The sequence below is a fragment of the Martes martes genome (assembly GCF_963455335.1).
Source record: "Martes martes genome assembly, chromosome: 10".
Lineage (NCBI taxonomy): Eukaryota > Metazoa > Chordata > Mammalia > Carnivora > Mustelidae > Martes > Martes martes.
Genome location: NC_137898.1, coordinates 13,855,680 through 13,874,217, shown reverse-complemented (window position 1 = coordinate 13,874,217; position 18,538 = coordinate 13,855,680). Strand labels below are relative to the sequence as shown.

The following is an 18,538-nucleotide window of genomic DNA, read 5'->3' as shown; positions in this document are numbered from 1 at the left end:
GTTTAAAAGGCTGTTTTGTATATGCCAATTGATATTTTAAAAATAAAATGTATTTTTAAATTTCTTACATAGGTTACAACTGACAGATGGAAGATAAGAACCAGACAGAAGTGACTGAATTTCTTTTCTTGGGCCTCACAGATCACCTCCAGCATCAGATTGTCCTCTTTGTCATGCTTCTCTTTGTCTATGTTGTCACCCTGGGGGGTAACATAGGGATGATCATTCTCATATGGACTGATCCAAGACTCCACACTCCTATGTACTTTTTTCTCAGCCACTTGTCCTTTGTAGATATTTGTTCTTCTTCTTCCATTGCCCCCAAGATGCTGTGTGATATCTTTGCGGAGAAAAAAGACATCTCTTTTGTGGGTTGTGCTGCACAGATGTGGTTCTCTGGTTTCTTTGTGGCAAGTGAATGTTTCCTCCTGGCTTCCATGGCATATGACCGTTATATGGCCATCTGTAAGCCCTTACTGTATACACTCATCATGTCCCAGAGGGTCTGTGTGCAGCTGGTTATGGGGCCTTATGCCATGGCTTTTATAAGCAGCATGACTTATATGACACTGACTTTTCTCTTACCCTTCTGTGGTCCAAACATCATCAATCATTTTTTCTGTGATATTTCACCACTGCTTTTACTTGCATGTGCAGACACTTCCATGATTCAGCTTGTATTTTTATATTTGGCTGGATGTATAGGAATACTCAGTGGCCTGATCATCATGGTCTCCTATATTTGCATCCTGGTGGCCATCTTGAAGATCCGGACTGCTGATGGGAGGCAGAAAGCTTTCTCCACTTGCTCTTCTCACCTGGCTGCTGTCTCCATCCTCTATGGGACTCTTTTCTTTATCTATGTTCGGCCTGGCTCCACTTCCTCCCTGGATATCAATAAAGTGATTTCTCTGTTTTATGCTGTGGTAATCCCCATGTTGAACCCCCTCATTTACAGCTTGAGAAACAAGGAGGTAAAAAATGCATTCAGGAGGAATTTTGAAAGGAAAAATTCTCTAATGGTTTTGTAATATATAGCTCTGCCATGCTGTACCATAGATGTTGGTTCATAATGTGTGGTAAAAAGAACACTGGGCTGAGAATAAATTCTTTTTAATTCCTGGGGAGTTACCAGGTTACTTATAGACAGTCTATATACTTTTTTCTTCAGTCTTCATTGCTAAGTGATGGGGAATACAAAATAATTTGCAGATATATTAAAGGTATAAATGTAATGTATGCCAGAAGAAAATCCAGAATATTTATGTATTTTCATATGTGAGATGACATTTATTCCAGACTAGAACAGCAAATACTATAAGGGAAATACGTTATAAGGGAAAGAAAGAGTTCACTAATAAAGGCTTCAACAATCTGAGGGTTTTGAAGGGGGTGGGGGGTGGGAGGTTGGGGCAGCCAGGTGGTGGGTATTATGGAGGGCATATATTGCATGGAGCACTGTGTGTGGTGCATAAACAATGAATTCTGTTACGCTGAAAAGAAAAAAAATAAACAAAGGCTTCATAGACCTTGTTAAAAGTTGAAAAATGGAAAGTGAGAGAACACTTGCAAAATGGGTGGCTCCAATGAGTTAGTGTCTCAGTAGGAAAGTGCTGAGCATATATGTACATATATATGACACACAATAGAGAAATGGACCACTGGATGGATGGATGAGCAGTTGGCACAAATGGAAATAACAAATGGCCAAAATATAAATACATAAAAAATTGCTCAACTTCACAATTTTTCAAGTAAATGAAATCAAAATGACAGTACAAAGCTTCTTTTCATTTATCAGATTAGCAAACATTAAAATGATTATGTGCAATGCTGGTAAGGTTACCACTGGATATAGAGAGCAATTTTACACTGAACTCTGATAGCTAAGCATAAAATAGCTACATTTTCAGAAAGTAATTTGATGATTTCTATTAAAATTCACATAATCTTTGACCTAGCTATTTCACATTTGGAAATCTGTGCTACAGAAAAATAAATACCAGACACAAATGTTGTAGCACCTTTTGTAGGGGGAATAAAAAGAAACTAGTTTGTATCATTAGGAGAAACATACATTCTTTCTTTGAAGTGTTGCACAGCTAATTATAAAAAGAAGAAATTAGATATTCATGCTTTAGTTTGGAGGAAACTGCCTGATAAAATCATTGACAGATGGAAAAAAAATCAAGCCAAAATTTAATCTGTAAAGCAGATCACAGTTTGTGTTGGTTTGCAACTTCCCCAGGAGCCTCCAGTGAAATCAGTAAGTGGCCCCCATCACAAAGGGTAGGGCGAGACCAAAGAAAAATGCAGGCCACTTCAGAATGGTAGGTGGAGGGTTTAACCGGCAAGGGGACTTAAATAAGTCTGTTCTGAGTGCTGCAGTAAGAATGTATGTCTGCTACTGCTTGTCAAATCTTCAAAGTTTATATAAAGGCCTTGCCAAGGTTCAAACACATAGAGAGTCCCAAGAATACATCACTATCTCAAGGCTATGTTCTTGGGACAGCTCTTAGGAGCAGAGGATGTAGGCAGAATGCACATTCCAAGGGTAGGAGAAGGGAGAGAAGCCTCAGGTTGCCTGGGTCCGGCCCACAGATCAACTAGAGCTCAGATCTTGATGACCTCCCCCAACACTTTGTTAAAAAAAAAAAAAAGTAAAAAAGGTGGAGGTAAAAGTTACCTAATGTGAAAAATATATTGGTATGTGCATATGTATTATGTATATGGTCATGGAGAAAAGTGTGCAGTTCCTGCACAAACTTTTAAAAACTGGTTCCTTCCGTAGGGGGACTTTGAAAATAGCAAGCAGGGGGGGTGCTTCATGCTCATGCGAGTTGGTGGACTTGTTTTACAACAAATGTTTGCTTTTGTAACTAAAATTTACTTTTGAAAAGCTGTAATCTGTGTCAAAATTGAATGAATGAATGAATGAATATATCTGTAAGAAAGTAAGTTTGGGCAAATGGACTCAACGCCTTCTAGTAAGGCTATGTTTCCATTCTAACATTCTCTGATTTCATGAAACACTTTTAAGTACTGGTGAATGAAATCCTTGTCAAAAACTAAGTAAAATGGGGCGCCTGGGTGGCTCAGTGGGTTAAGCCTCTGTCTTCAGCTCAGGTCATGATCCCAGGGTTCTGGGATGGAGCTCAACATCGGGCTCTCTGCTCCGTGGGGAGCCTTCCCCCCCACCCACATGCCTCTCTGCCTACTTGTGCTCTCTGTCTGTCAAATAAATAAATAAAATCTTAAAAAAAATAAGTAAAATGGAGAAATTCTTAGTAACTTTATGCTTCAATCTCTTAGTTTTTCCCCCTAAAGATCAGTATTTTCTCCCACCCCCCACCCAGAGTCTATAATTTTTATACAAGGTGGTAAGTTTTCTTCTTATTAAAAACATTGAAATGAAAAAAAATGCTAAATTCAAAACAACACAATGCGAATGATGAAGTTTGAAAAGTAAACTAAGTATTATTTTAAATATATCCATGTTAAACTACATTTTATATTCTTTGTAGCACAACAGTTCATAGAATGGATGCTTCTCCTACTGACACAACTTGTTTCCTTTTATTCCCCCTACCAATAATGTCCCAACATTTGGGATTTATATCCGGTATTTATATACCTGTAGTACAAGATTTCCAAATGTAAGCTATAGCTAGGTCAAAGATTATGATCGATTCATTTCGTTAATTGTCAGTTTTGTGAACTTTCCCAACACCATCTTACTAAGAACTGTTAAAACTTGGGTTTAGGTGTGCCAAAGGGAAATGTATTTTTATCTAGAAAGATCAACAGTTTCTTCTGTCAGACTTTGCCTTAAAATGACTCTACTGTGCATCTTCATTACATAACATGTCTCAAATCTGTCACCTATTGAGATAGTCATTTCCTAGTAGGAGAGCTGAAGTATTTTCTGTCATTTTAATGGCTTCTTACACATTTATGATGCACATTCTATTGAATGGGAATTGGGTGGAGAACAGCAGGAAGCAAGTGATAATTATAAATTTCTTGAATTGCTCTATGGTCCTTCTCCAAGAATATGCAAATGTATTCAAACCAACTGTCTTCCTCTAGCTCAAGTTATTGCTCTTCTGATCTCCTAATGTATTCTGCCTAGAATCTCTTCCTATTATATTCATGTGAATTAACAACTTGTTTTTCATATACCATTTAAATATTACTGCCACTCAGAGACTCACCCTAAGGGAGTGATTAGAGATGGGGTCAATTAGAACACCTCTGTGTTTTGCTCTTACGGCACCGTATTCTTTTCTTTTAGACTTTATAGGTGTAATGCAGTGGATCTTAAAATAGATTTTTGTTTTGTTTTTATTAGCAAGAAATATTCCCAACTGATTCTTCCTACAGGGCAGTGACAGAAATTCACATGCAGGTGCATTTTTTGTTTGTTCGTTTGTTCACCCAGAAAGTCTTTAAGTAGTTCCCCCTATTTTGTGAAGAAAAGGTGAATAAGCCCCAATATCACAGGGAAACTCTCTGTTAGTTAGGTCTCCACTCACTGCAATTTCCTGGTTTGTAATATTAGCTTCTGGCAGAAGGCCATTGATTTTCATAATGCACATGGTTTCTGAGAAGTCAGATATAATTTTTATCTTTGTTCCTCTGTAGATGAGGCATTTTACCTCTGGCTTCTTTCAAGATTTCTTTTTTAATTTTTAATTTTCTGCACTTTGAAAATTATATGCCTGCGTGTGGTTTTTGCTGGCCTTTATTCTGCTTGGTATTCTCTCAGCTTCCTGGATCGGTGGTTTAGTGCCTAAGTTTAACTTGGGGAAAATAGTCATTGTTTAAAATATTTATTTTTTTAAAAATATTTATTCATTTATTTATTTAGAGAGAGAGAGTTGGGGGAAGAGAGGAAGAGGAAGAGAATCTCAAGCAAACTCCCTTCTGAGTGTGCAGCCTGATGCAGGACTTGATCTCACAACCCTGAGATCATGACCTGAGCCAAAATGAAGAGTCAGACACTCAGCTGACTGAGCCAGCCTGACAGCCCTTAGATGTTTCTTCTATTCCTCTCTTTCTTCTTCTGATATTCCCATCATGTATATGTTACTCCTTTTTCAGTTGTTGCCCCACAGACCTTATTTAATATTTGTCCCTATTCTTCTTCTTCCTCTTTTTGTTTTTTCTTTGTTTTTTCCTTTTCAGTTTTTGAAGTTTCTATAGCTATACCTTCAGGCTCATGGATTCTCTCCTCAACCGTGTCCAGTCTACTAATGAGCCCATCAAAGGCATTCTTTATTTTGGTTACAGTGTTTTTGATCTCCAGCATTTTAATCATAGCTGATTTAAATTCTTGGTCTGATATTCCTACATCTCTATCATGCCTGATTCTAATATTTGCTGTCTCTTTGGATCATGTTTTTGCCTTTCTGTATGTGCCTTTTGATTTTTTCTTTATAGTCAGACATGGTGTTCCGGGTAAGAGGGGCTGCTATAAACAGACCTTTACCAAGGTGGTTGCAAGGTGTGGATGGCTGGAAACATTCTGTAATCCTTTGATTAGGTATCAGGTTTTGGTGGAACTATGCCTCTGGACTATGAACTTCAAAAGTGCTTCTCAGTATTGTTTTTTCTTCCTTGTAAGTTGGGACAGGATGACAAGAGTGGACTGGAGTAAGTTATTTCCTTCTTCCAGGTGGAAGGCTAGAGAAGGCTGAAGTTGGCCATTTCTCTTCCCCCCAGATGCATGAGGCTTTGAGAGGACCCCCAGCAGGGGATTGCATGGTTAACCAGTTAACTAGTTTCTCCTGAGGGCTGGCTTTATTAAGAAGTACATAGCTTTCTGACGGATTTCAGAATGCTTCCTCTTCTCCCCTGATGGAAGCAAAAGAGGATTTTTCTTTTATATTTACAGTGGGTGCCTGGTTGAATTCCTGGAGGTAAATCTCACTCTATTTTTTCAGTTCAGGTTTTCCTGTCAAGGCACTGGTTCCCATGGAAATTTCCTCTTGTGAGTAAGCTGTGACTCTCTGTTTTCACCTATCCATTTCTCCGCTGTTGGGGACAGTGGTTTGCCCTGTGTTGTCCCATCTCTTATAGATCCAAGAAGAGTTATATTGATTCTTCAGTATCTTTAGCTTTTTACTTATTAGGACAGATTGGTGGCTTCCAAGAGTCTTACCTGAAGAACTAGGAACCTGAAGTCCCTTCATGGCTTTTGCAATAATGTTCTCTCTGGCTGAGATCTCTCATCTTCCAATATGTGCCTGAGGGTCTTCCAGACCTTTCTGCCTTGGCTTGAAGCTCGTTTTCTCAATGATATTTACTCTTATTGAATACTGAATTTGTTACCATCACTACCCCATCAGGAGATGTAGATTTCCTTTACCCTGAGCTAACTTTTTCTGTTATTGATCACACTTTTCACCTTCCAACCAATAATACATTTAAATGGATTATTTTAAATTTATTTTTATTTCAAGTTTTTATTTAAATTGTAGTTAGCTAACATATAGCATAATATTGATTTCAAGAGTAGAATTTACTGATTCATCACTTACATACAACACCTTGTGCTCCTCACAATAACTACCCTCCTCAATACCCATCAACATTTAGCTCTTCACCCACCCACCTCCCCTCTGGTAACCATCAATTTGTTTTTTTTTTTGTTGTTGTTGTTCTTTATAGTTAAAAGTTTCTAAGACTTTGCCTCAAATTCAAAATGGATGAAAGACCTAAATGTGAGGCAGGAAACCATCAAAATCCTAGAAAACATAGGTAGCAACCTCTTTGATGTTTGCTGTAGTTATTTCTTAATAGACATGTTGCTTGGAGGCAAGGGAAACAAAAGCAAAAATGAACCAAGGGACCTCATGAAGATAAAAACACCATACAGAAAGATAAACTCAAAATGGATGAAAGACCTAAATGTGAGACAGGAATCCATCAAAATCCTAGAGGAGGACACATGTGGCAACTTCTTTGACCTTGACTGCAGCAACTTCTTGCTAGATATGTCTCCAAGGACAAAGGAAACAAAAGCAAATATGAACTGTTGGGACTTCATCAAAGGAAGCTTCTGAGAGCAAAGAAAAGTGTTAACAAAAGTAAAAGGCAGCCTATGGAATGGGACAAGATATTTGCAAATGACATATTAGATAAAGGGCTAATATCCAATATCTATATATAACTTATCAAACTAAACACCCCAAAAGTGAACAATCCAGTCAAGAAATGGACAGAAGACATGAATAGAAACTTCTTCAAAGAAGACATACAAATAGCCAACAGACACTTGATTTAAATGCTTTACATCCCTTGGCATCAGGAAAATACAAATCAAAACTACAATGAGATAATCACCTCACACTAGTCAGAATGGCTAAAATTAACAAGTCAGGAAACAACAAATGCTGGTGAGGATGTGAAGAAAGAGGAACCCTTTTAACGTGGTTGATGGGAATGCAAGCTGTCAGAGTCACTCTGGAAAACAGCATGGAGGGGCCTCAAAAAGTTAAATAGAGCTACCCTATGACCCAGCAATTGCACCTCTAGGTTTTACCCCAAAGATAAAAATATAGTGATCTAAATGGGCATCTGCATCCCAAAATTTATAGCAGCATGGTCCACAATAGACAAACTGTGGAAAGAGCCATGATGTCCACTGAGAGATAAATGGATAAAGATGTGGTTCATATATAAAGTGGAATATTACCATCAGAAAAGATGAATACTTACCACTTACACTGATGTGGCTGGAACTGAAGGCTGTATCCTGAGTGAAATAAGTCAATCAGAGAAAGACAATTACCATATGGTTTCGTTCATATGTGGAACATAAGAAACAGAGCAGAGGACGGTAGGGGGAGGGAGAGATAACTGAATGGGAAGTCATTAGAGTGAGAATCTTAACTATAGAAAACAAACTGAGGGTCCCGGGAGGGGTGGTGGGTGGGGGATGGGATAACTGGGTGATGAGCATTAAGGAGGGCACGTGATGTGATGAACACTGGGTGTTACATGCAACTGATGAATTATTGAACTCTACATCTGAAACTAATGATGTACTATATGTTGGTTAGATGAATTTAAATAAAAAAAATAAAAATTTTTGCACAGTGAAGGAAACAGTGAACAAAACTAAAAGGCAACCTATGGAATGGGAGAAGATATTTGCAAATAACATATCTGATAAAGGGTTAGTACCCAAAATCTATAAAGAACTTCTTAAACTCAACACACAAAAAACAAATAATTCAGTTAAGAAATGGGCAGACGACATGAATAGACATTTTTCCAAAGAAGACATACAGATGACAGTCATGTTACAATATATAAACCTACATATACAACCTACTACCCAGCAATTGCACTACTTGGTATTTACCCAAAGAATGCAAGAATACTGATTCAAAGTGACACATGCACATTGATGTTCATAGCAGCATTATCAACAATAGCCAAACTATGCAGAGAGCCCAAATGTTCATTGATCAATGAATGAATGGATAAAGAAAATGTGGTACACACACACTTTCTCTCTCTCTCTCTCTCTCACACACACACACACACACACACACAATGGAATATCACTCAGCCATGAAAAATAATGAAATATTGCCATTTACAATGAAGTTGATGGAGCTAGAGTGCATTAGGCTGAGCAAAATAAGTCAGTCAGAGAAAGACAAATTCCATATGATTTAACTCACATGTGGAACTAAAGAAACAAAACAGATGAACATAGGGGAAGGGAAAAATTAATTGATTTTTAAATTTATTATTTATTATCTTCCCTCATTAAAATGGAAGATCCATGTGTGCATGTTATTTTATTAAACTGATACAAGTCAACCACTATTTGGACATATTGTATGTTTGATATTTATTCAATAGTCAGATGGTGTGGCTTTCAAGTATGAGAAAAAAGTCTGACTCATGTTATGGGTGGGTAACCTCACTATTATTTCTTTCACTCTTCTTCTGCTCATTGATGTCTTTTCTTTATTTCATTTTTATTTTTTCCCCAGCTTTATTGAGCAAGATTGACAAACATAATTGTAAGATACTTAAATTGCACAATGGGATGATTTGATATATGTATACACTGTGACTGGATTCTCCCCATCTAGTTAATTCACATGTACATCACCTCATATAGTTATCTTCTTTTGGAGTTGGTGAGAGCGTTTACATTCTACTCTCCTTGCAAATTTCAGTTAGACAGTACAGTGCTGTCAACCACAGTTAGCATGTTTTCCATTAGATCCTCAGACCTTATTCATCTTACAAGAGAATTCTGGTGCCCTTGATGCCTTTTCAATCCAAGCCTATTGAAGACTGACATCACACCTCATGGGAAGGATCACTTCCCAGGATTACTAATGTGCATGTTCTCTGTCTGCAAGTGCTTCTCATTTATGGTCTACATATGTTCCTGACAGTTTTTATTTCTGCTGCTCTACCTGTTATGGTACTAGGTACCTACTCTGCTATTACATGGGTTTTGAAAATAAGTTGTTTGTCCTTTCTTCCACTCTTCAAATGCAGGCCATGACTGCTCCTCTTCTCAAGCAACGTTTATCCTCTTCCCTTTCTCCCTCTGTTCCCTTCCTTTCCCTTTCTTTTCTTTCTCACGACATTAGTGCATGAGAAATGATATCGATTGCCCTTGATTTTTGAGGGAATATATCACATCTAAACTGAGTCCTCACAAGTAGCAAAAATCATTGGCTCTATTTTCATTCTTTTTTTTTTTTAAGATTTTATTTATTTGACAGAGATCACAAGTAGGCAGAGAGGCAGGCAGAGACAGAGGAAGGGAAGCAGGCTCCCCGCTGAGCAGAGAGCCAGATGTGGGGCTTGATCCCAGGACCCTGAGATCATGACCTGAGCCGAAGGCAGAGGCTTTAACCCACTGAGCCACCCAGGCGCCCCTCTATTTCCATTCTTAATGTTACACCATTTTCCATCTTCTTTTTTTTTTTTTAATTTTTTATTTCTTTTCAGCGTAACAGTATTCATTGTTTTTTCACCACACCCAGTGCTCCATGCAATCCGTGCCCTCCCTAATACCCACCACCTGGTTCCTCCAACCTCCCATCCCCCCGCCCCTTCAAAACCCTCAGGTTGTTTTTCAGAGTCCATAGTCTCTCATGGTTCACCTCCCCTTCCAATTTCCCTCAACTCCCTTCTCCTCTCCATCTACCCTTGTCCTCCATGTTATTTGTTATGCTCCACAAATAAGTGAAACCATATGATACTTGACTCTCTCTGCTTGACTTATTTCACTCAGCATAATCTCTTCCTGTCCCATCCATGTTGCTACAAAAGTTGGGTGTTCATCCTTTCTGATGGAGGCATAATACTCCATAGTGTATATGGACCACATCTTCCTTATCCATTTGTCCGTTGAAGGGCATCTTGGTTCTTTCCACAGTTTGGAGACCATGGCCATTGCTGCTATAAACATTGGGGTACAGGTGGCCCTTCTTTTCACTACATCTGTATCTTTGGGGTCAATACCCAGTAGTGCAATTGCAGAGTCATAGGGAAGCTCTATTTTTAATTTGTTGAGGAATCTCCACACTGTTCTCCAAAGTGGCTGCACCAACTTGCATTCCCACCAACAGTGTAAGAGGGTTCCCCTTTCTCCAGATATGGACCCTCAACTCTATGGTCAAATAATCTTCGACAAAACAGGAAAAAATATCCAGCGGAAAAAAGACAGTCTTTTCCATAAATGGTGCTGGGAAAACTGGACAGCTATATATAGAAGAATGAAACTCGACCATTCTCTTACACCGTACACATCTTCCATCTTCTTATGAGAAAACTTTTTTTTTTTTTTGCCGTTTTATGTACATTGGGTAGAACCCATGTTTTCTTAGGAAATGGTCTACAATTAGACTTCAATTCTCTCATTTAAAAAAAAAAACTTTATTTTTTTATTTGAAAGAGACAATGAGAGAGAGAGAGAGAGAGAACACAGAGAGAGAGAGGTAGAAGCAGACTCTCTGCTGAGCAGAGAGCCTGATGCTGGGCTTGATCCCAGGACCCTGAGATCATGACCTGAGTTGAAGACAGAAACCTAACTGATTGAGCCATGCAGGTGCCCCCAATTCTCTCATTTTTATTATGGGATTCTTCTTCACTGAAGCTGGCATCCTAAAAGTCACTTGCGTGGTGTGGCTGCTTGCATTAGTGCCTGCGGATTTGTGGGCTGGCTAAGTCTCAGAGGAACTGTTTAATACTTTAATATAGTTTTTATCTCAGTCTTTTGCTTTCCTCCACATCAGGGTCATCCCTATGACTTGGTATTTTCTTGTGGTTCTTGAAATGATAATAAATGTAGAATGCCAAATTTACTTATAAACTCTTAAGTTTGTTGAGTCAAATAATGGTTAATGAAGGAAGAGGAGTAGGCATATTCTGGAATATGAATTCCATAGCAGGAAAACCCATGCTATAAAGTTTATCTAACCTACCCATTTGACCAGGCCCCAAACAAGCTCATGTGATTGTTGTTGAAGAGCTTAGCTGTTCTCTTCCTTAGGAGGCTGATCATATCATTTGAGGAGGCTTTTATAAACCCCGACACTTGGGCTGACACATTGAATATACACGGAGCCTAAAATATTTTCATGGTAGTGACACTGAGACTTTTAATCACATCAAAGATTTTATTTTTCCTTTTTTAAGATTTTACTGTTTTGCTCACTGATGTACCTGAAGCATCTGGAACACTGCTTTATAAAAGTACTGATGCATTAAATAAATGAATACAGGGGTACATATGGAGTCAAAATATAATCCACCATTTTCCTCTTAAATACTTATGCAATCCCCTTCCACTTCTGTTTCCTTCATTGCTGTGACAACAAGGGAACAAATGGGAAAATCTCCTGGGTCAACCTTCCAAGATTATTATTATTATTTTTAATCAGTATTTTGACATCTAACATTCAAATGGTCATTTAGCCCAAGAAATCTCTGGTATTATCATACTTTTCAGTTGTTGTATTGTGCTGTCTTTGAGTTCTTGAGCGGTTAGGCCTTGTAAGTGAGACTAATTAGGTTCCGTTGATCTTACATAGCAGAAACAAGAAATGTAAAACTGTAGAGAGTGAGAGAAGATATTCTATACCATACAAATGAATTCCTTACCATGACACCTAGCTGTCATGCTAGTAGAATAGAAAAAAAAAATGATGTAACAGAAAGAAATATCTAGAAATGGATGAATGGTTTGGGAATTTGTGCATGATACATTTAGCATTTCAAGTGTCAGTTTTCAGCTTTCTTGTATAGGAAATTCACACCAGGCAAGAATAATTGGAAAGATAATTATGATTAACCATATCAGATATAAAATATAACATTCACATTTTAGTAATTAGAAATGTGGCTGTGAATTCCTTATTTTAGTATAACTGTGGTGGCAGAAAAATAGTAAAGAATGTTGTCATATTTCAAGTAAATACTAAGAGAAGATGGAAGAATAAAAGACATATTCTTTTAGCTAGATCATCTATTCCCGCCTTCTGGTTGTTTACCACTGCCTGCTGGCCACTACTGTCTGGGGATCCTATTATCAATGTGGCCATCAGCTAGCTCTGTATTTCTGTAACATTGTTTCCTTCTGCCAGTCTGGTCTAGAGAGGACTGATACCTCCAATCATATTAGTGATGTTGGTGCCCTCATGTCTTTCCTAAAGACAGTAGAAACTGTAGCAGAAATGGACTTGTATCTCTAAAGCCCAGTGATCTGTGTGATGAGATCAAGTTTTGATCTCTTGGATAATTCGTGATATTGGAAAAAATGAATTCCAGGAGGTGTATAAGGGAAGAAGTCAAAGGCCAGCCAGGCAGTTGAGTCTAGTGAAGATATAAAACATTGTCCCAAGTCTGGCAGTTAGAATTCAATCTTGGCTTACTTCTGTCTCCCATCCAGGAACAAACTTCGGCCCATTCACATTTGATCTTCCTAGGATGATCTCCTAAAGAAACAGTGTAATTCCTTTCCATTACCACATGAACTTCACATGTACCCATCACCTTCAAGAAGTTAGATTAATCTGATTTTTCTTCCTGCAGCCACATTCTTAAAATTTTAAGTCCACTTACTCATTTAATCACTGTTTAAAAATATTTATTGAACATTTACTCTTTAAAACACTATTCCAGAAGCTGGAGGTATAGTGTGGAAAACCTAAACAAAATCCATACTAATTGTTGTAGAATGGTATGATGTTGATAAAAATTCAATGTTTGTTCTGAAGAAAAAACTGTGCAGGAGGGAAAGTGGATGAGGGTCAGGGTGGGGTTAGCTTTACTCTTTTACAAAGGATGACTGAAGATGGCCTCTCTGGTGAGTAGAAGTCTGAATGAAGTGAAGAAGAAAATTGTGCAGACACCTGGAGAGAAATACATTAGAAGCAAAAAAGAAGAGAGAGAAAGATTTTGAGTTAGAATCCTGCTTTCCTTGGACAAATAGGAAGTGAACTGGAGTGCCTGGGTGGCTCATTTGTTTCTGCATTTGCCTTCAGCTCAGATCATGATACCAAGGTCCTGGGACTGACCCCAGCAACAGACAACGGCTCCCTGCTCAGTGGGGAGTCTGCTTCTCCCTCTGCTCCTCTCCCTGTCGCTGCTCTTGCTCTCTTGCATGCTCTTTCTATCTCAAAAAATGAATAAAATCTTAAAAAATAGAAAGTGGACTGACTGAGTATCCTGATGAGAGGTAGGAGAATCCAGATTTTTCTATTCATCCCCTTCACTGAGTTCTTATGAGGTTTGAATGGGTTAATACTCTCTAAGAAGATTTATGAAGTTTGAGCCCAAACCCATTTTTTTCTACCCCTATATTTGAAATTTTTATACAGCCAATGTGGACTACTTCTGTCTCTCAAAAATGATGTCCAAATTTATAGCTCTTTTGTTGCATACACACCCCATCCCACCTTATTTTAATCTACCTATATTTACCTCCCTTTGAGAATAATCACATCTAAGAGACTCTTCAAACCCTCTAGCTACAGTGAGTCTACCATCCTGGAACTCACGGACTGATCATGGAGTCCCTTATGCTGCTGTGTACCCAGACTCACCTTCTGATTATAATACCTCTGAAGCAAGGCCATATTTATATTCTCAAACCTGTATAGTGTCAAAGGCTGGTGATATCATGCAGCAGTTGAAGACTTAAAATGGCCCAAAACTGGATTTCAGGGGTACCTGGGTGGTGCAGTTGATTGAGTGTCTGACTCTTGATTTTAGTTCAGGTCATGGTTTCAGGGTCTGAGATGGAGCCTCAGTGTTAGGCTTCACATTGTCCGTAGACTCTGCTTAGGATTCTCTCTCCCTCTCCCTCTCCCTCTGCCCCTGCCCCCACTCACACTCCTTCTCTTAAATAAATAAATAAATAAATACACTTAAAAACAACAAAAACAACAAAATAAGCCCCCAAAATATACCTGGATTTTGAAGCACGTGTGTGTGTGTGTGGGGGGTGGTCCCAAAGGGAGAGATGGGTTTATTTTGTGTAATTACAATGGATTCAAGTCACAGTATTTTTCTCTTGAAATAACTTCAATATTTTCTCTATAGGCCTGTTCTCCTGAGCTTTTTATTCCTTGAGGGAATTGGCTCCAATGTACACAACAATCCTTTAGAAAAACCTCTGCTGTGTGTTGGGTAGATTGAGTCAATTAATGCCTTTTTGGAGTGCCCAGGTTTCAAGATGGTATCACTTATTGTATATCTTCCTAGACACCTGGAAAAGCTGAGAAGAATGACCAGTCTATTTTTGTAGGGTAATTGGTTTTTATAACAAGGAATGCTACTTTCATAATTCACTATGACATAGATAGGCAGTGGGTCTAAGACATGTTTCTTTGATAGGTGCATTAAGTTATTTCCTAAACTGCCTTTAGGAGTTTAGATAACAAAAAATGCGTTCAGGCGCCTGGAAAGCATCATCTCTAAGATTACCATGAAGAATAACTTGGTACAAGTCAAACGTTGAGTCTGTGTCTTTTGGTTTAACTGACCTAACTTGAATGTACATGTTTATTGAACTTTGTTTTTGGCATAAGGATAGCGAAATGTATTGAAGGATTTATGGCTCATAGGATGTTAGTATTAAGAGGTTTGGCTCTCTGGTTCTTAATTTCTTCCTTTTCCCTTCATTGAGTTTTGTAAGTAGAAAGAAAACCTCTGAATGCACTGACCTGAATTCCATGCTGCTCATGCCAAAAGTCACATGCATACCTAGGATCATGATTTTTCTATCTTAGGATTTTTGGATTAGGTAAATTTTTGGATTGGGAAAATAAATTAATATGCATTTTGACAGTCATGAACTATTATTTTCATATACATATTCCTTGAGTAAAAAGAAAATACAAATATCAAAGAGCTGTAATGAGTTTGTATGCTTAGAAAATACTAAATTCTTGAATATCTTACAACTAAGGTACTTTTTTTGGGGGGGGGGGGCTAATCTTGGATTCCACCCCTCCAGACCTTTCCTTCCAAGCTCCTTTGGCTATGGGACCATAGGATGTCAGTAGATTTTTTTTTTAAAGATTTTATTTACTTATTTGACAGAGAGAGAGAGAGATCTCAAGTAGGCAGAGAGGCAGGCAGAGAGAGAGGGGGAAGCAGGCTCCCTGCTGAGCAGAGAGCCTGATGCAGGGCTTGATCCCAGGACCCTGGGATCATGACCTGAGCTGAAGGCAGAGGCTTTAACCCACTGAGCCACCCAGGTGCCCCGGATGTCAGTAGAGTTTAACTTCATGACTTCATTGTTAAGCAAAAACCTTTCCAGGCTTTCTTACCAGGGGAGAGTGGTTTTAGATTTCTGTCATGCTTCTCCTATTGCACAACCCAATGGTATTTTTGTGTAATTGTGCTGTTGGAATCATTATGATTATTTCAAAATCCAAAACATGTTCCTCCCTTCCTCAATTTCCCATTTTTGGAATCCTAACCTCATTTCTCCTTCCTCTCACTTCTCATTCATTCATTCATTCATTCATTCCTCCTTCCCCTCCTTCCTTCCTCCAACTCCCTCTCCCTCTCCTCCCAATTCTCCTCCCCCTCCTCCTCTTCCTCCTCCTTCTTCTTCCTCTGCATCTTCTTCCTCCTCCTCCTCCCCCTTCTCCTCTTCTTCTTTGTTAAAGAGTTTTATTTTGAAATACAGATTCACAAGAAGTTGCAGAGATATACAGAGAGTCTCATATCCCTTCCCTCAGGGTTCCCCAACAGTATGTCTTACCAAATACAACACAACATCAAATCTGGACAATTGGTAATGATGTGATGTGTGTGTTTTGTTCTATAACATTAACTTCGTGTGCAGATAGCTTTGTTTAACCCATGCGACAATCAGGCTGCAGAACTCTTCCATCTCTACATGGATGTGCCCATGTTATGCTTTTAGTTACACCGTCACTCTCCCTCCCTTTCCTAATCCTAGGCAACCAATAACTTGTTCTCCATCTATGTCATTTCACCATTTTGAGAATGTTATATAAAGGTCATAATGATAGAATCCTGAATTTTTGAGATTGGCTCTTTTTAATTCAATGTAATGACCTGGAGACCCTTTCAAACTGTGTGTGTATCATATTTCTTTCCCCTCCTTCTTACTGAAGAGTATTCCATTGTATGATGTACCAAGATTGTTGAGCCATTTACATATTGTAGGGTATTTTGGTTGTTTCATATGTCTGGCCATTGTGATTGAAGCTTCTGTGAACAAAATTAGACAGGTTTTTATGTGGAGAAAGTTTTCATTTCTCTGGGATAAATGCCCACGTGTATCCTTTTCATCCTTAAATTATTGCTTTTCTTTCCCAGCTCCTATTAATACTTAATTAGTTATAACACTTACTGATATTTAAGAACTAGTATCTTTTTGATAAACTAAAAAATTTGATGGAGTTTGATGAGGTTAGTGGTTATATAAACTAATGACAGGAGGATCATAGATGTTTGGGATAAGGTGTCACCGAGGAGGTTCAGCAGAAGATTTTGAACCCTGGTCAAAGCCATCTTCCCTTGTTTGAGCTTGCTCTTTAGACATCACAGGTCTATCTTTTAGATAACATGACTAAATACTTATCTAAAATATAAAGGAATTGGTGGAGAGGTTACATTCCAAACACCCTTCACCTAGAGTGAGAGAAGGTGTTTGGCCTAACTTTATCAAATTCACACAGTACTTTTTTTTCTATAAAATATTTCTTTAAGTATACTTTGTACAATGTAGGGACTTTTAGAAATGTAACCTGGCACAGTTGGAAGACATGTCTCAGATAATCTCCAATGTTCTCTTCTGGGTTGAAATTCTATGATTCTCTTAAAAATTTCTGTTTCTGTGGAAAAAATTAAAGAGTGCTGTGAGGTTTGGTGACTTACTCTGTATTGCACAAATAGTTTGCAACTAGATTGCATGACCATCAGATGTAGACTTCAAGAGAGTTGGGTGCCAGTTTATCACTTTTAAATGAGAAAAAATAGAAGTTAAATTAATTTTAAATTTAATTACAAATTGATTGCAAAGAAAAATCTTTCTCTTTCTCATTCCAGATTAAATCAAAGAATGGATTATGGAAATCAGACTTTGGTGACTGAATTTTTTTTTGTGGGCTTAACAAATCACTTCCAGCATCAGGTTGTCCTCTTTTTGGTATTTCTCTTGGTTTATCTTGTCACTCTTCTGGGAAACATGGGGATGATCACTCTCATTTGGATGGATCCCCGACTCCACACTCCCATGTACTTTTTTCTCAGCCACTTGTCTTTTGTGGATATATGCTGCTCTTCAGTTATTGGTCCTAAGATGTTAACTGATATCTTTGTGGAGAAAAAAGTAATTTCTTTCTTGGGTTGTGCTGCTCAGATCTGGTTTTTTGGTCGGTTTGTAGTGACTGAATGTTTCCTCCTGGCCTCCATGGCATATGACCGGTATATGGCCATCTGTAAGCCCTTGCTGTATGCTCTCATTATGTCCCAGCGTGTCTGTGTGCAGCTGGTGGTATGGCCTTATGCTATGGGTCTTATGAGCACTATGACCCACACGACTTTTACCTTTCACTTACCTTACTGTGGTCCAAATATCATCAATCACTTCTTCTGTGACCTTCTTCCTGTTCTGTCCCTGGCATGTGCAGACACCCAGGTCAATCAGTTTGTACTTTTCATCTTGGCTGGAGCTCTAGGAGTGGTCAGTGGTGTGATCATCCTGGTTTCCTACATTTACATCGTCATTGCTATCCTGAGGATCCGCTCTGCTGAGGGGAGGTGCAAAGCCTTCTCCACCTGCTCTTCACACATGACAGCTGTCTCCATCCTGTATGGGACACTCTTCTTCATCTACGTACGCCCTAGTTCTAGTTTCTCCCTGGACATCAATAAAGTGGTTTCTGTGTTCTACACAGCTGTGATTCCCATGTTGAACCCACTTATCTACAGCCTGAGAAACAGGGAGGTTAAGGATTCATTCAAAAGGAGGTTTGAGAAGAAGCAGTTTCTTATGAGTAAGTAA

General features: G+C 38.5%; 1 protein-coding gene and 1 pseudogene across 2 annotated transcripts; both read left to right on the top strand.

The window, feature by feature from the left end:
* The first annotated feature begins 86 nt into the window (after positions 1-86).
* Positions 87-1,020, top strand: LOC308351129 (olfactory receptor 5G3-like; annotated as a pseudogene). Its single transcript has one exon. The product of its transcript is annotated as an olfactory receptor 5G3-like (transcript).
* A 16,573-nt stretch (positions 1,021-17,593) lies between these two features.
* On the top strand, positions 17,594-18,538 carry LOC308350700 (olfactory receptor 5G25-like; the record flags this gene model as incomplete). The annotated part of the gene is made up of 1 exon (XM_080816211.1): positions 17,594-18,538. One exon carries the CDS (start codon positions 17,594-17,596, stop codon positions 18,536-18,538), a length of 945 nt encoding a protein of 314 aa, XP_080672337.1.